This window comes from Ursus americanus, chromosome 14 (genome assembly GCF_024610735.1).
Source record: "Ursus americanus isolate L20-20 chromosome 14, mUrsAme1.1.p, whole genome shotgun sequence".
Lineage (NCBI taxonomy): Eukaryota > Metazoa > Chordata > Mammalia > Carnivora > Ursidae > Ursus > Ursus americanus.
The window spans coordinates 54570974-54587001 of NC_142140.1; the positions used below are offsets into that span (position 1 = coordinate 54570974).

The following is a 16028-nucleotide window of genomic DNA, read 5'->3' on the forward strand; positions in this document are numbered from 1 at the left end:
ATGGGGGCGATTATAATACTTCATGAGGACACTGGGAAAATTAGATGAACTCACTCACTCTGAGAACCTTTGGAACAGAGTGTGGTGTGAAGTGCTTATTAAATCTGATTCTTGTTCATAGTGATCAGAAATCACACAATTATGATCATTACAAAATAATTACAATCTGCAGAAGTTCAGAGTGCCAGCAAAGCATGTAGCAGGAGAACCTCATTTTGGCATGGCCAGGAAGGCTTCCTAAGTCAGTGGGGTTGCAGCTGAGGCAGGAAGGGTAAGTCACCAGGCAAAGGGAGGAGGCAGAATGTTTCAGGCAGAAAGAACAGGGGTTGCAATACCCTGAGGCAGGTAGGAGCCTGGCACACTTAGGGACTGAGAAAAGTCCAGTGGTGGAGACAGGGGCAGGAGAGGAGACTCATGGGATTGGAAGGGGCAAGTCACACAGGGCCTGGTGGACCACGGCGAATTGAGACTCAGTCTTAAGAGCAAGGGAGGTGATTTGTCCAAGGGCACTTGTCTAGTAAGGACAAGGAATGGAACCCAGGTCTGTTTAGTCTCAGAGATCTTTATTTTCTTGGTCTGAATTTGAGAGAGGAAATTCTTGGTTTGCGGTGGGGTGGGAGGGGGTTGCTTTGTTTTTGTTTTTGGTAAGAAGCATAGTTTTAGTTCTTAGGGGTCAGAATCTGAGTACACTCCAGCTACCAAAATTCTAGGTTGTTCTTGCTGTCCCTCTAAGTGCCAGCTCTGAGGGCCTGTGAGGTCAGGAGACAGAAAGATGACTTAGCCCGCATTCCCGCCCTTGAGCACATCACTTCCCGAGGGAGAGGAGGACACATAGACACATAAATCCAGCCGGGGTGACAAGGGATAAGCACAGAGCACCGCCTCTCAAAGAGTGCAGTGTCCAAGCCAGAATACAATGGGAGCAGGTGGGAGTGGGGCTTCTGGACGGACAGGCCCGGAGGAGCAGTGTAGGCACGGATTTGTCCCAGGGGATCTGGTAGGAAACGGGAGCCATCAGGAGCACTGGATGCAGATTGTGAGGTGGGACTGGAGAGATGTCTGTCTCCAGTTTCAAAGGTCCCTGGAGAGTCAGGCAGAGATGTTGGGATTTTATCACATAGACCAGGAGTTGGCAAATTACAGCTCGATGCAGCCCATGCCTCTTTTTGTACAGCCTGTGAGTAAGAATGAGGTTTACTCTTTTTTTTTTTTTTCCTTGACAGAGAGAGCACAAGTGCACGAGGGGGTGGGGAGGGGCAGAGGGAGAGGGAGAGAATCCCAAACAGGCTCTATGTCCAGTGTGGAGCCCGTCTTGGGGCTCGATCTCACGACCCCGAGATCATGACCTGAGCCGAAACCAAGAGTCAGAAGCTTAACCGACTGAGCCATCCAGGCGCCCTTGATGTTTACATTTTTTTTTAAGATTTTATTTATTTGTCGGAGAGAGCATAAGCAGGAGGAGCGGCAGGCAGAGGGAGAAGCAGGCTCCCCACTGAGCAAGGAGCAGATGCGGGGCTCCATCCCAGGACCCTGGGATCATGACCTGAGTCGAACTCAGACGCTTAACCAGCGGAGCCACCCAAGCATCCAGTCCGGGTGTTTACATTTTTAAGTGGTTGAAAGAATAACAAAAAAAGATCCCCTGGCTGGCTCAGTAGGTGGAGGCCGGGACTGTTGATCTCAGGGTCCTGAGTTCAAACCCTACATTGGGCGTGGAGCCTACTTAAAAGCAAAAGCAAAAGCAGAAGCAGAATAGCATCTTGTGACCTGAGGCAGTTACAGTTTAGGTGTCCCATCAAGTTTGATAGCGCCACAGCGTCACCTGTCGTCTGCATATGGTCCATGGCGGCTTTCCAGCCGCAGTGGCGGTGGCGGAGGATTGCTCAGGCAGGGCCCGCTTCCTGGCCATGCATGCTGTGGAGTCTCACTGGGCGCTGCACTTCTGTCACCATTTTGAAATTCATAATAATCTAGGAATAAGGGGCCCCTCATTTGTATCTTACGTCAGGCCCTGAAAATTGCATAGCCAGTCCTGGTGGCAGAGACCATATGGTCCACAAAGCCTACAGTATTTACTGTCAGGCCCGTTTCAGAAAATGCGTGTGAATCCTGTTAGGGTGGACAGAATAGCAGCCCCTCCAAGATGTCCATGACCTCATCTCCTGGCACCTACAGCTGCGTGGCCTTACCTGGCAGAGGGGACTCTGCAGGTGGTATGAAGTTACAGATCCAAAGAGGGGGAGGTTATCGTGGACGATCCGCATGGGACATGTAATCACAAGGTTCTTGTAAGAGGGGAGCAGGAGGATAGGAGTCAGAGAAGCTGTGATGACGGAAGCAGAGGCCGATGATCCCGTTGCTGGCTTTGTAGGTGGAGGAGGGACCATGAGCCACAGGACGCAGGCAGCCTCTGAAAGCTGGAGAAGGTCCAGAAACAGTTTTCTTCCCAGCACTCCCAGAAGGGCCACAACCCAGCTGACACCTTAATTTTAGCCTAGTAAGACTGCTTTCACACTTCTGACCTCCGGGGCCATAGGAGAATAAATGTGCGTTGTTTTAGGCCACCAAGGGGGCTGTCATTTGTCACAGCGGCCACAGAGAACTAATACACCTGTCGTAGGCAACAAGCATGTAAAAGAATTTGTTTTGTAGCCAAAGAGAATTTTAGATGAGAGACTGACTTTGCTTATTTATTTATTTATATGAAAGAAGGAAACCAGAGGCAAGGGTGGGCAGCCTGGGGCAGAGGATGGGGGGCTGGGTATGGAGAGGAGGATTCCAGATGTTGACGAGGTGGGCTCAGTAAACTCGTCGGTGACCAGTCAAATGTGGAAAGGGAGGTGCCCTGATTCATGAGACCCAGTGAAGTGGGGGGAAGCCGTGACATTTGAACCATTTCCAGGGCTCCAAACATAGGTGGGGGCAATTCTGGGGATACAAAAACGGGTTTCACTGTCAAGCATTCACCGACCAGCTCCCAAACAGAGCTGAGGCATGAAAGCAGACGCTCTTTGGGAGGACAGAAGCCGGGCGGGCCTGGACAAGCCCAAAGAGCCTTCTGGCACTCAACGAGCTTTACAGCTGCAATCTGATTCCATCTCAAGTGCCCAATAGGTCAGTTGTGTCAAGAAACAGGAAGCTTTATTTATTTTTCCTTAGGCAAGAGCATGTATTTTCAGGTTAACCAGTTTGGAGGTCATGTCCTTGTGCCAAGGGGACTGGCCCCTTCCAGGTGTGGGTCACCTTGGTTCCTGCGTGTGCACATTTCTGCCCCGAAGAACCCGGCCTTGGAGGAGGCACAGAAATGCAGGGCTTTGGTTCAGGCACCGCTGTGCTCATAAGGTCCCTCTGCCTCCGTTTGCTTATTTGTGAAAGGCAGGTGGCACCACCACCTCAGAGACACGCGTAAAGCAGGCACCGAGCAGAGCATCTAACGTGGTTAACACCCCAGAGAGCAGGAAGGGCTCCCCTTTTCCTTTTTTTTTTTTTTTAAGTCCGCTCCGCGGGGCTTGAACTCACGACCCTGAGATCGAGACCTGAGCTGAGATCAAGAGTCAGCCGCTTTACCGACTGAGCCACCCAGGCACCTGAATCGCTTCTTAAAACCCTGGCTCCTGAGGGGCGCCTGGGTAGCGCAGTCGTTAAGCTTCTGCCTTCAGCTCAGGGCGTGATCCCAGCGTTCCGGGATCAAGTCCCACATCGGGCTCCTCCTCTGGGAGCCCGCTTCTTCCTCTCCCACTCTCCTGCTGTGTTCCCTCTTTCGCTGGCTGTCTCTCTGTCACATAAATAAAAATCTTAAAAAAAAAAAAAAAAAAAACCCGGCTCCTGGAACGCCATCACCTGAGATAACATGGGTCACTGACCTAGACAAGCGGGGCAAATTTTGCTTTCCAGAATGATCTTTCTGCAAGTGACCCATAACCATTCCACTGCAGTATCTTCCTGGCAAGTGTTTTATCTCTCTTGAGGTCAAAGGTTAGGAAAGGCCCTGCAGCTCTGGTTCCCCGGGGGTCATGGCGTGGCCTGGCTTTCCCTGTTGTCCTGGAGGGTTATCGGTAGCGATCACTTTCACTTCTAGGTGTTCTCACTTGGTCACCCTCAGTCCTATGCTGACTCTGTAGTAGCCACCATCACTTCTAGTTTTCGTTTTTAAGATTTCTGATGTTTCCTTTTCGTGGCATACAAGTTCTCTTTCTTGCTTGGCTCCTAAGTATTTCCTGTGTGGTTGTGGGGCTTTCTGCAGTGCTGCTTTTTGAAAGTTGTGTGTTTTTTTTTTAAGTGAAAATTCAGGGACTTCTCATATATTCGCAAAGTTGTGCAAACATCACCACTGTCTCATTCCAGAACATTTCTTCACCCCAGAGCGAAAGAAACCCATGCCCGTTAGCAGTCACTCCCCAGCCTCTGGCGACCACGAATGTATTTCCTGACCCCATGGATTTGTCTATTCTGGTCACTTAATGTAAATGGAGTCACGTCACATGTGGCCTTTTGCGTTTGAGCATCCTGTCATCAAGGTCCATCCATGCTGGAGTGTGGATTGGTACTTCACAGCTGAGTAATAATTCCACCATGTGGCGACACCACATTTTCTTTATCCATTCACCACGTGATGGACATGGGGGCTTTTCCCACTTCTTGGCTATTGTGAATAACACTGCTGTGAACGTTCACGGACAAGTTTTTATGCAAACATATGTTTTCCATTCTCTTGGGTGGATACCTAGGAGTGGGATGGCAGGGTCCTATGGTAACTCTATGTTTAATGTTTTGAGAAACCACCAGACTGTTTTCCCCAATACTCTTTATAACTGGGGTGGAGGCTTCATGCTTGCCGGTCATTGGTAGGCAGTCATCTCCAGTCTCGTTCTTCATCCGACAATTCACAGGAAGCAGGCCCGGGACTCACTTATATGCCGTGGGCTGCGTGCAAGGTGCCTCCCACCTGCCCCTGATGTGCTGGGGCAGGACCACCCAGGATGGGTGTTTGCGTTAACCAGGTCCTGCGCCGCCTCCCCCCCCCCAACACCCATGCTCTCCATATCACAAAATCTTCAAACGTCCCAGCTCCCAAACAGATCCAAAAGCACACGTTTCTCAGAGCGCCCCAGGCATGCCTGTGTGCAAGAGAGCAAGTTGTGTGATAGGAATAAGCAAAGTGTTATCGGTCTATTAAGAGCTCACGTAAATTGATAAGAGCCAAAGGAGCAAAGGTCAGAAACAGACAGTTTGCAGGGGGAGAGAGTCAACAAACCTCAGAGTGGGTCTACCAAGGGGCCCAAGAGTAAGGGCTGGTGAAGGTGTAGATCATTCCAACCCTGCCAGAACCCCCCCCCCCACCAGCCCCAGCACTGACTTTCCTCAGGGGTGGCAGCCACGTGAAGCTGGAAAGACACCCATGAAAGATCCCTGCCACACAGGAAAGGTTCATGCTCTGTCCGCATGGCTGTAGCACTGACAGTTACCCTGAGCCACCCATGGAAGGGCTGTTGGCCAGAGGATGTTTCTTCCGGGCTCCACCAAGTTGCCTTCGGCTTGGCACTGACCTAAACGCCCAGAGATTCTTTAAAAAAAAGGGGGGGGGCGCCTGGGTGGCACAGCGGTTAAGCGTCTGCCTTCGGCTCAGGGCGTGATCCCGGCGTTATGGGATCGAGCCCCACATCAGGCTCCTCCGCTATGAGCCTGCTTCTTCCTCTCCCACTCCCCCTGCTTGTGTTCCGTCTCTCGCTGGCTCTCTCTCTCTCTGTCGAATAAATAAATAAATAATCTTAATAACAAAAAAAAACAAAAAATGCCCAGAGATGAGGCTGCTTTAATGAATTGCACATCCACTAGAAAAGATGGGTAGGAGGCCTGCAACCATATGGAATAAGTGGCTCCCGGCCTCCAGGCTGACCACTGTGTGTATGCAGTTCCTTTTTTTAAAGTTTTTAATTTTTATTATTATTTTTTTAAGTGGGCTCCCCTCTCGGCATGGAGTCCAACGCAGGACTCGAACTCACAACCCTGAGATCACGATCTGAGCTGAGATCAAGAGTTGGACGCGTAACTGACTGAGCCACGCAGGCGCCTCATGTGGGGTTGCAGTTCAGTCCTCATGGTAAGCCTCTGGGCTGGGGCCTGTTAGGCCCATTTTACAGAAGGATCAAGTGGGCCCAAGGTCACACACTCCCAGAGGATGGCAGAGAAGGGCTAGGGGTTGGGACCACGGGAGCAAACAGCTCATCATGTGAGAGAACAGCGTGGGGCACAGAATGGCACCTATGTGTCATACAGCCCTCCACCTGAGGCTGGGAGAATGGGGGAGAGTGGGGAAGGGAGGGTGCAGGCCAGCACTGAGGCAGGCCCCAGCCTCAGCCCCAAGGGGATGGACAGGAGGAAAGACTAAGTAGGATGCAGATAAGAGGTGGGGGGGTGTCTAGGGAAGAGGAGGGGCCCGAGGAGAAGGTTTACATAGACCAGTCTGGAAAAGGAGAGCCCAGCAGGGTAAGGGTCATGGGTTCACAGTGGCATCTCTAGGGTGTTATTTCTTTCTTTCTTTTTTTTTTTTTTTTATTTATTTATTCGACAGGATAGAGACAGCCAGCGAGAGAGGGAACACAAGCAGGGGGAGTGGGAGAGGAAGAAGCAGGCCCATAGGGGAGGAGCCTGATGTGGGGCTTGATCCCACAGCACCGGGATCACGCCCCGAGCCAAAGGCAGACGCCCAACCGCTGTGCCACCCAGGCGCCCCTAGGGTGTTATTTCTACTGCCCCATTCAGCCAGGGCCCAGTGGCTTAAGATGGTTGAGTTTGGAAGGAAGGGGACATCCTCAGTATGCAGTTAAAGCACTAGGTCTACGTGGGAAAGGGGAGAAACCAAGGCCATGGAGAAAGGGTCTGTCTTGATCTTCGTTCCCTCCCCACATCCCTAAGCACCCGGTATGCTACTGTCTTACTCAGGTCTATCCTGGATGATTGGTTTGTTCTGGCTGCCGTAACAAAGCAGCCTAGTCTGGGTGGTTTAGGAACAACAGAAATCTATTTTCTCACATTGAGAGCATCAGATAAATGTATCTTATTTGTTTGTTTAAAGATTTTATTTTTAAGGAATCTCTACACCCACCGTGGGGCTCGAACCCACAACCCCGAGATCTCAAGAGTCACATACTCCACTGACTGAGCCAGCCAGGCACCCCTAAATAAATGTTTGATATTATTATATGTATATGAAGGTACATTTTAAGTAAAATCATTTTATTATTTAAAAAAATTACTTCTTCATGGTTTGTTCTGGAGGCAAGGACCCCAAGATCAAGGTGCTGGCAGGGCTGATTCTTTCTGAGGCGTCCCTCCTTGGCTTGCAGATGGCCACCTTCTCCCCGTGTCCCCACACGGTCTTCCTTCTGTGTGCATCTGTGTCCTATTTTCCCCTTTTTATAAGGACACCGGTCATTGGATTAGGGCCCACCCTAATGGCCTCATTTTAACTTGATCACCTCTTCAGAGGCCCTCCCTCCAAATATAGTCACATTCTGAGGCCCTGCGGGTTAGGGCTATGACACATGAATTTTGGAGGGGTCACACAGTTCAGTCCGTCCCCCTAGATAAGCCCGCTGGGTTTCAGCAGGGGTGGGCAGAGGAGCTCAGGTGGCCCTTGACGCCCATGGGCACTGCCCAGCCTCCGCAGTTAAGGAGGCAGGATTCTCTGGTGGATGGGGCTGGCCTAGAGCCCCTGTGGGAGGATGGAGAGCCATACATCAGGGGCTCAAGCCTGGCGAGGGGCCCCCTGGTCGTCCACAGAGTCTGGCCAGATGAGCTACAGCCGGCACAGGAGCAGGAGAGGGGATCCAGGAGCAGCTGGGGGGTCTGGCCGTCTTCCCAGAGCAGCCCTCCTACCCCCAGCAGCGAGGGGTTTGCTGGGCTCACACCAAGGGAAGCCCCACTGGACACACGCTCTCCTTCGTCCTTCCCTCTGTGCCCCTGCACGGGGCCTTGCTCTGCCTAGACTCCTGCCTCCCTCCTTTCCCCTGGCCAACATCTCCAGTCCCTTCGCCCAGCAATGCAGCCAGCCTCTTCCCACAGATGAGCTTGGTGCTGCGATGAGAACCATAATGAGACCCTCAGCAGCCGCCAGCACGAGCCCTGCTCTCCCCAGTCGCTGTGGCTCCCTGAGGGGCTGGCTGAGTCTTATCACCTCCCGTGCCCAGCATAGGGCCTGGCAGCCAGTAGGCGTCAGGGGTTTGCTGGCCGAAGGAGCAAGAAGCAGGCCCTTCCCGGGAGGACCAGCAGCCCTAAAACCCCAGCCCAGGTTTGTCACATTCTGGCACGGCCTGCCCCTGTCACCCCCACCAATGAATCAGGCCACCGACCCTGGGGTCCATTTCACGGCTGGTGAGCAAGGTGGGCACTCCCTCTTGCCCCAGCCCAGTGACCACACAGACGACGCTAGGGGTGTTGCCAACATGGCTGTCACAGGGCAGCAGCAACAAGGAGCTGGAGGGGGGTGTCCCCAACTCACCCCTCCTGTCGCGGGTCCTGTCCCCTGCTGCCCCATGCTTTGTGAGTGAGCTAGCTTAGTCCCCGCCCATTGACCAGTGTCCTTAGCATACCATCTGCCTCATCTTCCCCGTGTGGGGACCCAGAGTCCAGAATGGTCAGCCTGGGGCGGGGCAGGGCGGGGTGGGGTGGGGTGGGGTGAGGAGAAAGCAGGGCTGCTCTTCCAGCCATCTTCCTGGGGCTTTTCATTCCCCAGTGAGGAGTGTTCAACCCACCCAAGTGCACCCAGGGCAGGTCAAGGGTCAGGAGGAACTGAAAGCTGCTTTTCCCAAGAAAGGACTGGGTGAAACTGAGCAGACACCCTCCAGGGGGATGTGGGGGAGTCCCTGCAGGTTTGGAGAGACAGGGCCAGGAAGCAGCTGTTAGTAGCTATGCTGGAAGCGGGGCTTCTCACTCTTGAGCCCACTGACCTGTGGGGTGGAGGATTCTTCATGGGGGAGGAGGGGAGGACGTTTAGTAGCCTCTCTAGCCATCCCTTCGCCCCTGCTGTGACAACTGGTTACTGCCAGGTGTCCGCTGGGGGGCAAAATCGGCCCAGGTGAGAATCCCCCACCTGACAGAACCAAGCCTGGAAAGGGGATTCCTTTGCCTGGGTTCTTGGGCTGGTGTTAAGGGCCTTCAGACCACATCCGGGTCAGGTATTCAGGGAGCCTGCTGTTTGATGTGCCCTGTTCCATGGGCCTGGAATTCTCCCCCACACCCATCCCCACCCACTGGTTTCCAGAACTGGGTCCACATATCACTTCCCCCAAGAAGCATTCTGTGGGTGCTGTGGCAGGCAAAATAATGCGCCCCCCCCCCCAGTGTCCATGTCCTCATCCCCAGAACCTGAGACTATGTCAGCTTCCATAGTGGGAGGGACTTGGCAGATGTAGTTAAGTCAAGGCTCTGGAGATGAAAGATGAGCCTGGGTGATCCCGGTGGCCCAACGTCCTCACAAGGGTCCTAGGACAGGGAGACAGGAGGGTCAGAGCCAGAGAAGGGAAGCGACAACGGAAGCGGGGCACAGAGCGAGACTGGAAGACGCTCCACTGCTGGCTTTGCAGGACGAGGAAGGCCGCGCCAGGGAGCGCCGGCCACCCTGGAAGCTGGAGGGGGTGAAGACACACACACATGGAGCACAGGGCCTCCAGAAGGATCTTGGCCCAGCCAATAGCGTGATTTTAGGACTTCTGCCCTCCAGAACCGAAAGATCAAAAATCCATGCTGTTTTAGCCACCGTGCTTGAGGTAATTTGTTACACGGCTGCAGGGAACTCAGGACAGTTCACTCTGGAGCCCGGGCCGGGGTGTGGCCGGCACTGGGCGGTCCGGCTGGCCTCTGCCTCTCTTAGGGCACGAGCTGAGCTGTACCACAGGCCTGTGTCTCTCCCACTAGATGCTGAGGACTCAGTGTATGAAGATTGGGGGTCAGGCCTTGGGTGGACCAGATGTTCTGAAGCTGAGAACACCGAGATAAAGCAGAGGGACCACTTTTCTCCCCACTCCACGCCCCCGAAAGTCACACATAAAAAGACCAAAAAGCTCCAATCTTTGCTCCACTTTGCAGACTTGGAAAGGCTTCTCATGTTCTTCAAGGTGTCCTGGGCCCAGTTCTTGTCACCCCTGCCCCCAGGAGGAGACATTTTTTATTTTTTTAGCCAACACTAAAGGAAAAGTGAATTTTGCATTCAGAAGTTCACAGTTGGCCACGTAGCCCAAGACACCTCAAGCCCCTTTATCAGCAGCAAAAATACCAAGGGGGGGAGGTTGTGTGGCCTCAGCCTGACCCCCGAGAAAGGGACCAGGACAGAACCGTGAGAAAATGCTCTTGTCTCAGAGATGACTGGAAAGGAGGGGAGAAGGACCCAGAGCGGGTGTGTCTCAGAAACCAAGGAAAGCAGGAGCCACGAGGGGCCTCAGGCCGCTGTCAGGCTCCGTGGAGCCAGTGCAGGAGTTCAGGAGCCAGAGGTGACGGGGACAGTGCAGGAGTTCAGGAGCCAGAGGTGACGGGGACAGTCGGCAGGAGGGGTCAGGGATGCCGGGTTTCTGGAGGTCGGGGAGACTGGAGAGGCACCCTAGGTGTTCATCCCCTGCCAAACGGGGTGGCCGCAGAAACAGGCAAGAGGGAAGAATGGGTGGTGAGAGCAGAGAGGTGAGGGATGTGTCAGTTGTGGTTTTTATTTTCTATACGCTGATGCTTTGAGCTCTTGGGGCCTTGCTGCCATGGGAGGGACTGCCCCTCCCAGGGCTAACTGATCCCTAGAGATAGCACACAGCTCTCTGCCACAGCCCCTCCTCTGACTGCCCCGTTAGCAGGCTGCCATACTCCAGGAGCCAATGTCCCCTTGCCCTGATGTCCCCAGGGCCAGGGGCCAGACAACTAGGCCTGCCCCTACCCCCCAGAGCCCGCAGAGATTATTCAAACTAGCCAGTCCTGAGCCTGCTGACCCTACCTTTCCATCCCATAGAAACCACAAAAAAAGGCTCCTGCCCACGTCTCTGCCTTGCTCCCTCTGCCTCCTGAATGACCCTGGTTCTTCCTCGAGTGGACCCACGTGGTGTGCAGTCCCCCTCCTCCTGGGATTGTGAGTAACAAACTGTCTCCTGCTCTTTTAGCCTCACTATACCTGAATAACAATAAACCCTACATTTTAAAACCCTGAGGGCCAGATCTGCCACTGGGGATGGGCAGAAAGGAGAAAATGGGGTTCAAAGGAAGTAGAGGGACACACGGGCCTCCTTGTCTGGGTGATACTGGAGGAGCAGGGACGGCTCGCTCAGCTAGAAGCCCACAGGAGCTCGCATGTGCAGGCGGTGACCCATCAGTCCTGTCATCCAGACTCGGCAGTCACAGGACTCCCCAGCGGCTTTGGGCCTGAGCCAGCGCGCCCTAACCCTCTGCAGGTCCCACCCCTTGAGCCCCACGAGGTAGCTGGCCTTGCCGGGAGGGCCAGGCCCTGCCCCCATGCTGCCTGACACCGGCTGGCACTAGCAGCCCAGGAGGAAGCCGCAGCTCACCTCCAGATACAGCCCCGCCCTGCAGCACCCAAACACACGCCTGGTGACCAGCCCCCACCACGGCCCTGGCTTCCAGAGTCAGCTGGGGAGAGACGCGTAGCTGCTTTCAGGCCAAGCACCATGACACCCAGCCACCCAGCCCCAACGCCCTGCTGCTGTCAACTTGGGTACAGCCTGGGGCCCCATGGGGCTTTCGGACTCCTCAGTTTACCCATCTCTTCCTTTTTAACAGAAGCACTACATTGCCCAGCGGTCAGGAGGTGCCGGACTTCTGCAGTCAAGCAGGCCTGGCCTAGCAGCTCAGCCCTGACTCCTTAGGCACAGGACTGACCGGCCCGAGCCTCAGTTGTCACATCAGTGGATATAAAACCCCTCGGTACAGGACCTGGCATGTTGCAAGCAGATGACAGTGGTGGTTGCGTTCGTTGTTACTACAGCTGCTAAGGGGTCAGGGTCAAACAGGGTCGGGGGTTTAAACATACACATATACAGCGACATGGCCTGTGAGCCAGGATGGAAACTTGGATCCCCCAGTTCCTCAGTGGAGCAGTGGTTCCCAGTGGGGATTTTTGTCTGGGGACAGTTTGGGGTGTCACAACCAGAGAGCCATGCCAGTGGCATCTGGTGGGTGGAGGCCGGGGACGCTGCTCAGCGTCCTGTGGTGCACGGCGTGGCCCTCGACAACACAGAAGTGTCTAGCCCCTACTGTCAGCAGTGCCGAGACTGAGAAGCCCTACCCTGGAATGTAGCTTCGAGAGGCCAGGGGGTTTGTTTGTATCATTCACTATTAGCCTCCCATTCTGGAACACGGTCTGGCAGAGAACAGGCTCTCAAAAGCGTTCGTGGTACTCATGCTGTCCCAATCCAAGAATGCTGACGGCAGCTCACAGTGCCTTGGACATTTCCAAGGGACCAACTGCCACTCCAGTGCTGCCTGGCCACCACCCTCCTAAGCCCACTTGCCATGACGACTGTGTCCCCCTTGCAGGTGGGCTCGGACCACCTCCAGGATCTGGAGGCAACCATCAACCACTGGATCCACTTGGAACTCTGTGCCTCCTGCATCTACCTGTCCACATCTTTCTATTTGGACCATGATGAATTGGCTTTGAGGAATATTGCCACTGATTTTCCTCACCAAGCTCACAAGGAGAGGGACCGTGCTGAGAAACTGACGGCACTTGCAGGACCCACAAGGTGGCTGAGTTTCCCTCAGCATAGCAAGAAAGCGGACTGTGGTGACTGGGAGAGCAGGCTGGATACGCTGGAGCATAGGTTACACTTGGACCAGAATGTGATCAGTCACAACCAGAACTCATACAAAGCAGCCATTGACAAAAATGGCCAAGTCATTCATGTAACTACATTGAACGAGTGGGTGAAATCCATCAAAGACTTGGGCGATCACGTAACCAGCTTGCACAAGATGGGACCCCAGAACCCCTGCATGGCAGAGTATCTTTTTGACAAGGACACCCCGGGACAGTGGTGACCGCTGAGCCATTGGTGGGGTTCCCTGCAGCTACAGGAGTGACGTCCATGCCAGGTAGTGTATGTACCATTCCTTCTCTCAGTTGTGTTAGAACGTCCAGTTCACTTCGTTCACTTGCACCATTCCTTCGAATAGAGCGATATGTTATCTCCTCTCCCCAAACAAAAGGAAACCAAAATTCCTTGTTCCTGAGGAATTATGTGCGCCTGTTTTGACCTGTCTAGGGGTTCCTTGAAGGAATGATGCAAGGCACTGGCCTCTGTTTTGCCCACGTTGTGACTCTCTCAGAGCAGGAAGGGACTCTGCAGAGGGTATTCCTTGAGTACAGCTGAAAGGCCAGTGAATGAGGTGCTGCCACATGAGGGAAAAGATTACAGTTGGGACAAACAATAGGCATGCTGAGAGCCTGAGAGGAGAAACTGGGAGAGGAGCTACTTGGGGGAATAATGGCTTTGAAAATCCTCCCATGCTGGGGGCAGGAGGCATGCTCAGAAAAGATTTTAGAAGCCCCTAAGTGTTCACCTCTGGCTGATCTTTAGGCTCCCCCCGAGCAGGAAGTGAAGGCTAAGGCAGAGTTGTGAACAACCTGGCTTGTCGTTACAGGAGTGCCCCAACACAGAGTCAGTCTGCAAACATCAGGAAAGTTGCTCTGTCTCCTCTCCTCTTTCCTTCCTCCCATCCTGCTCTCTTCCTCTTTCTCCTTTCTCCTCCCCCTCCTCCTCTTTGTCTCCTTCCTTCAGGCATTTAAGAAATTTCCAACAACTGCTGATGAGGAGCTAAAGGAACTGACACTTCAGAGACCACACACAACAAGAAATACAGTTTTTAAAATATTCTAGAAAAGTCATTCAGACAACTGCAACCCACAGCAAACAACAACAACAAACCCAGATGGGGACAGATCTGATTTACAGAATTACCACATTGTAATATCCAAATTGCCTAATTTTCAACAACAACAAAAATGAAGCATGCCAAGAAACAAGAGTATGGCCCTGCGAAGGGTATCTTTGCGGAAGATAAGAAACTAACAGGTGATCCCTGAGGACACACACTCATTAGACTTGAAGAAGACTTTAAATCAACTGGGTTAAGTATGCTCAAAAAGCTAGGGGGAACCATAGACAAAGAACTAGGGGAAGTCAGGAGAATGATGTCTCATCAAATAGAGACTGTCAATAAGAAATAGAAATTATATGAAAGAAACAAATAGAAATTCTGGAGCTGGAAAGTAAGACAAGATGAAAATTTCCCTGGAGAGTTTCAACAGAAGATTTCAGTGGGCAAACAAAAGAACCACTGAACTTGAAAATGGGTCAATTGAAATTATCCAGTTGAGGAGCCAAAAGAGGAAAGAATGAAGAAAAATGAACAGGACCCGAGAGCCCTTTGGGGACAGCGGCAAGAGTATAAGCAAGCATACAACGGGCATCCCAGAGGCAGAAGAAAAAAAGAGAAAAACTATTCAAAGAAACAGTGGCTGAATACTTACCACATTTAGTAACAATCGTGAATCTATACATGCAAGAAGGTCAACAAATTCCAAGCAGAAAAAATCAAAGAGGTCCACACCAAGACACTGTAATTGAATTCTGAAAAATAAAGACAAAGGGGCGCCTGGGAGGCACAGTCAGTGAAGCGTCTGACTCTTGGTTTCGGCTCAGGTCGTGATGTCAGGGTCATGAGATCAGGCTCTGCTCAGCACAGAGTCTGCTTGAGTTTCTCCCTCCCTCTGCCTCTCCCCCCTCTAAAATAAATAAATAAATTTTTATTTAAAAAAAAGACAAAGAGAACCTTTAAAGCAGCAAGAGAAAAGTGACTTGTTACATACAAGGGATTGCCAATGAGAATAACCGCTGATTTCTCATCGGATATCACGGAGGCCAGAAAGCAGTGAAAGGCATTTAAAGTGATGACAGGAAAAAACCTGTCAACCACGCATTCTGTATCTGGTAAAACTATCCTTCAGAAATGAAAGAGAAATTAAGATACTCTCAGATAAACAAAGGGTAAGAGACCTTGTGGCTATTAATTCCTGCCCTTCAAAAAAATGCTAAAAGGAGTCCTTCTGACGGAAATGAACACTCGATAGCAACTCAATGCCACATGAAGAAATAACACTGGAAAGGTAACCACATAAGTGAATATAAAAGCCAATATTATTGTATTCTTGGTTTGCAACTCCTTTTCCCGCCATATGTGATTTAAGAAACAAGTGCATAAAGCAAGAATTATGAAGGTATGTTAATGGGAACACAATGTATCAAGATGTAATTTGTGGCAGTAGCAATATAAAGGGGAAGGGATGCAGCTGTGTATGAGCAGAATTTTGTATACTGTTGAAGCCAAGCTATGTTAATTCAAACTGGATAGTCACAAGTTGAGAATACTAACTGTAAGCCTAGGGAAATAGTAAGAAAACAACAGAACATATACAGAAAACGAAATAAGGGAATCAAAGTGGTACACTATCGAAAATCAGTGAAACACAAAAGAAAATTGTAATGAACCAATTAAGGAACGAAATAGGTATAAGACACACCTTTAAAACAAATAGTAAAATAGCAGAAGTCAGTCCTTTCTTATCAGTAATTACTTTAAAGATAAGTAGATTAAACTCTCCAAGGAAAAGGCAGACAGTGACAAAAGAGATGAGACATGATCCACTTTCCACAAGAGACTCACTTCAGATCCAAAGACACAGATAGATTGAAATGAAAGAGAGGGGAAAAGAAATTCCATGTAAATAGTAATTAAAAGAGCTGAGCTGGGATATCTATAATAATATCACACAAAATAGACTTCATGTGAAAAATTGTTACAAGAAACAAAGAACATTACCTACTGATGAAAGGGTCAATCTATCAAGAAGATACAATAATTATAAAGCTATACCTACCAGGGCGCCTGGTGGGCTCAGTAGGTGGAGTGTGTGACTCGAGCTCATGGTTGTGGGTTCGAGCCCCACGCTGGGTATAGGGATTGCTTAAACATTTTAT

The 16028-nt window shown here is 51.6% G+C and overlaps 1 protein-coding gene across 1 annotated transcript in view; it reads left to right on the forward strand.

Moving 5' to 3' along the window:
- The window catches only part of CCL25 (C-C motif chemokine ligand 25), a 32934-nt gene that overhangs the window by 3943 nt on the left and 12963 nt on the right, over window positions 1-16028 (forward strand). Inside the window, exons 7-8 of the mRNA XM_087867740.1 lie at window positions 10988-11104; window positions 12526-12642. Coding sequence (XP_087723866.1) covers window positions 10988-11104; window positions 12526-12642 — 234 coding nt within the window. The remainder of the gene's footprint in view (window positions 1-10987; window positions 11105-12525; window positions 12643-16028) is intronic.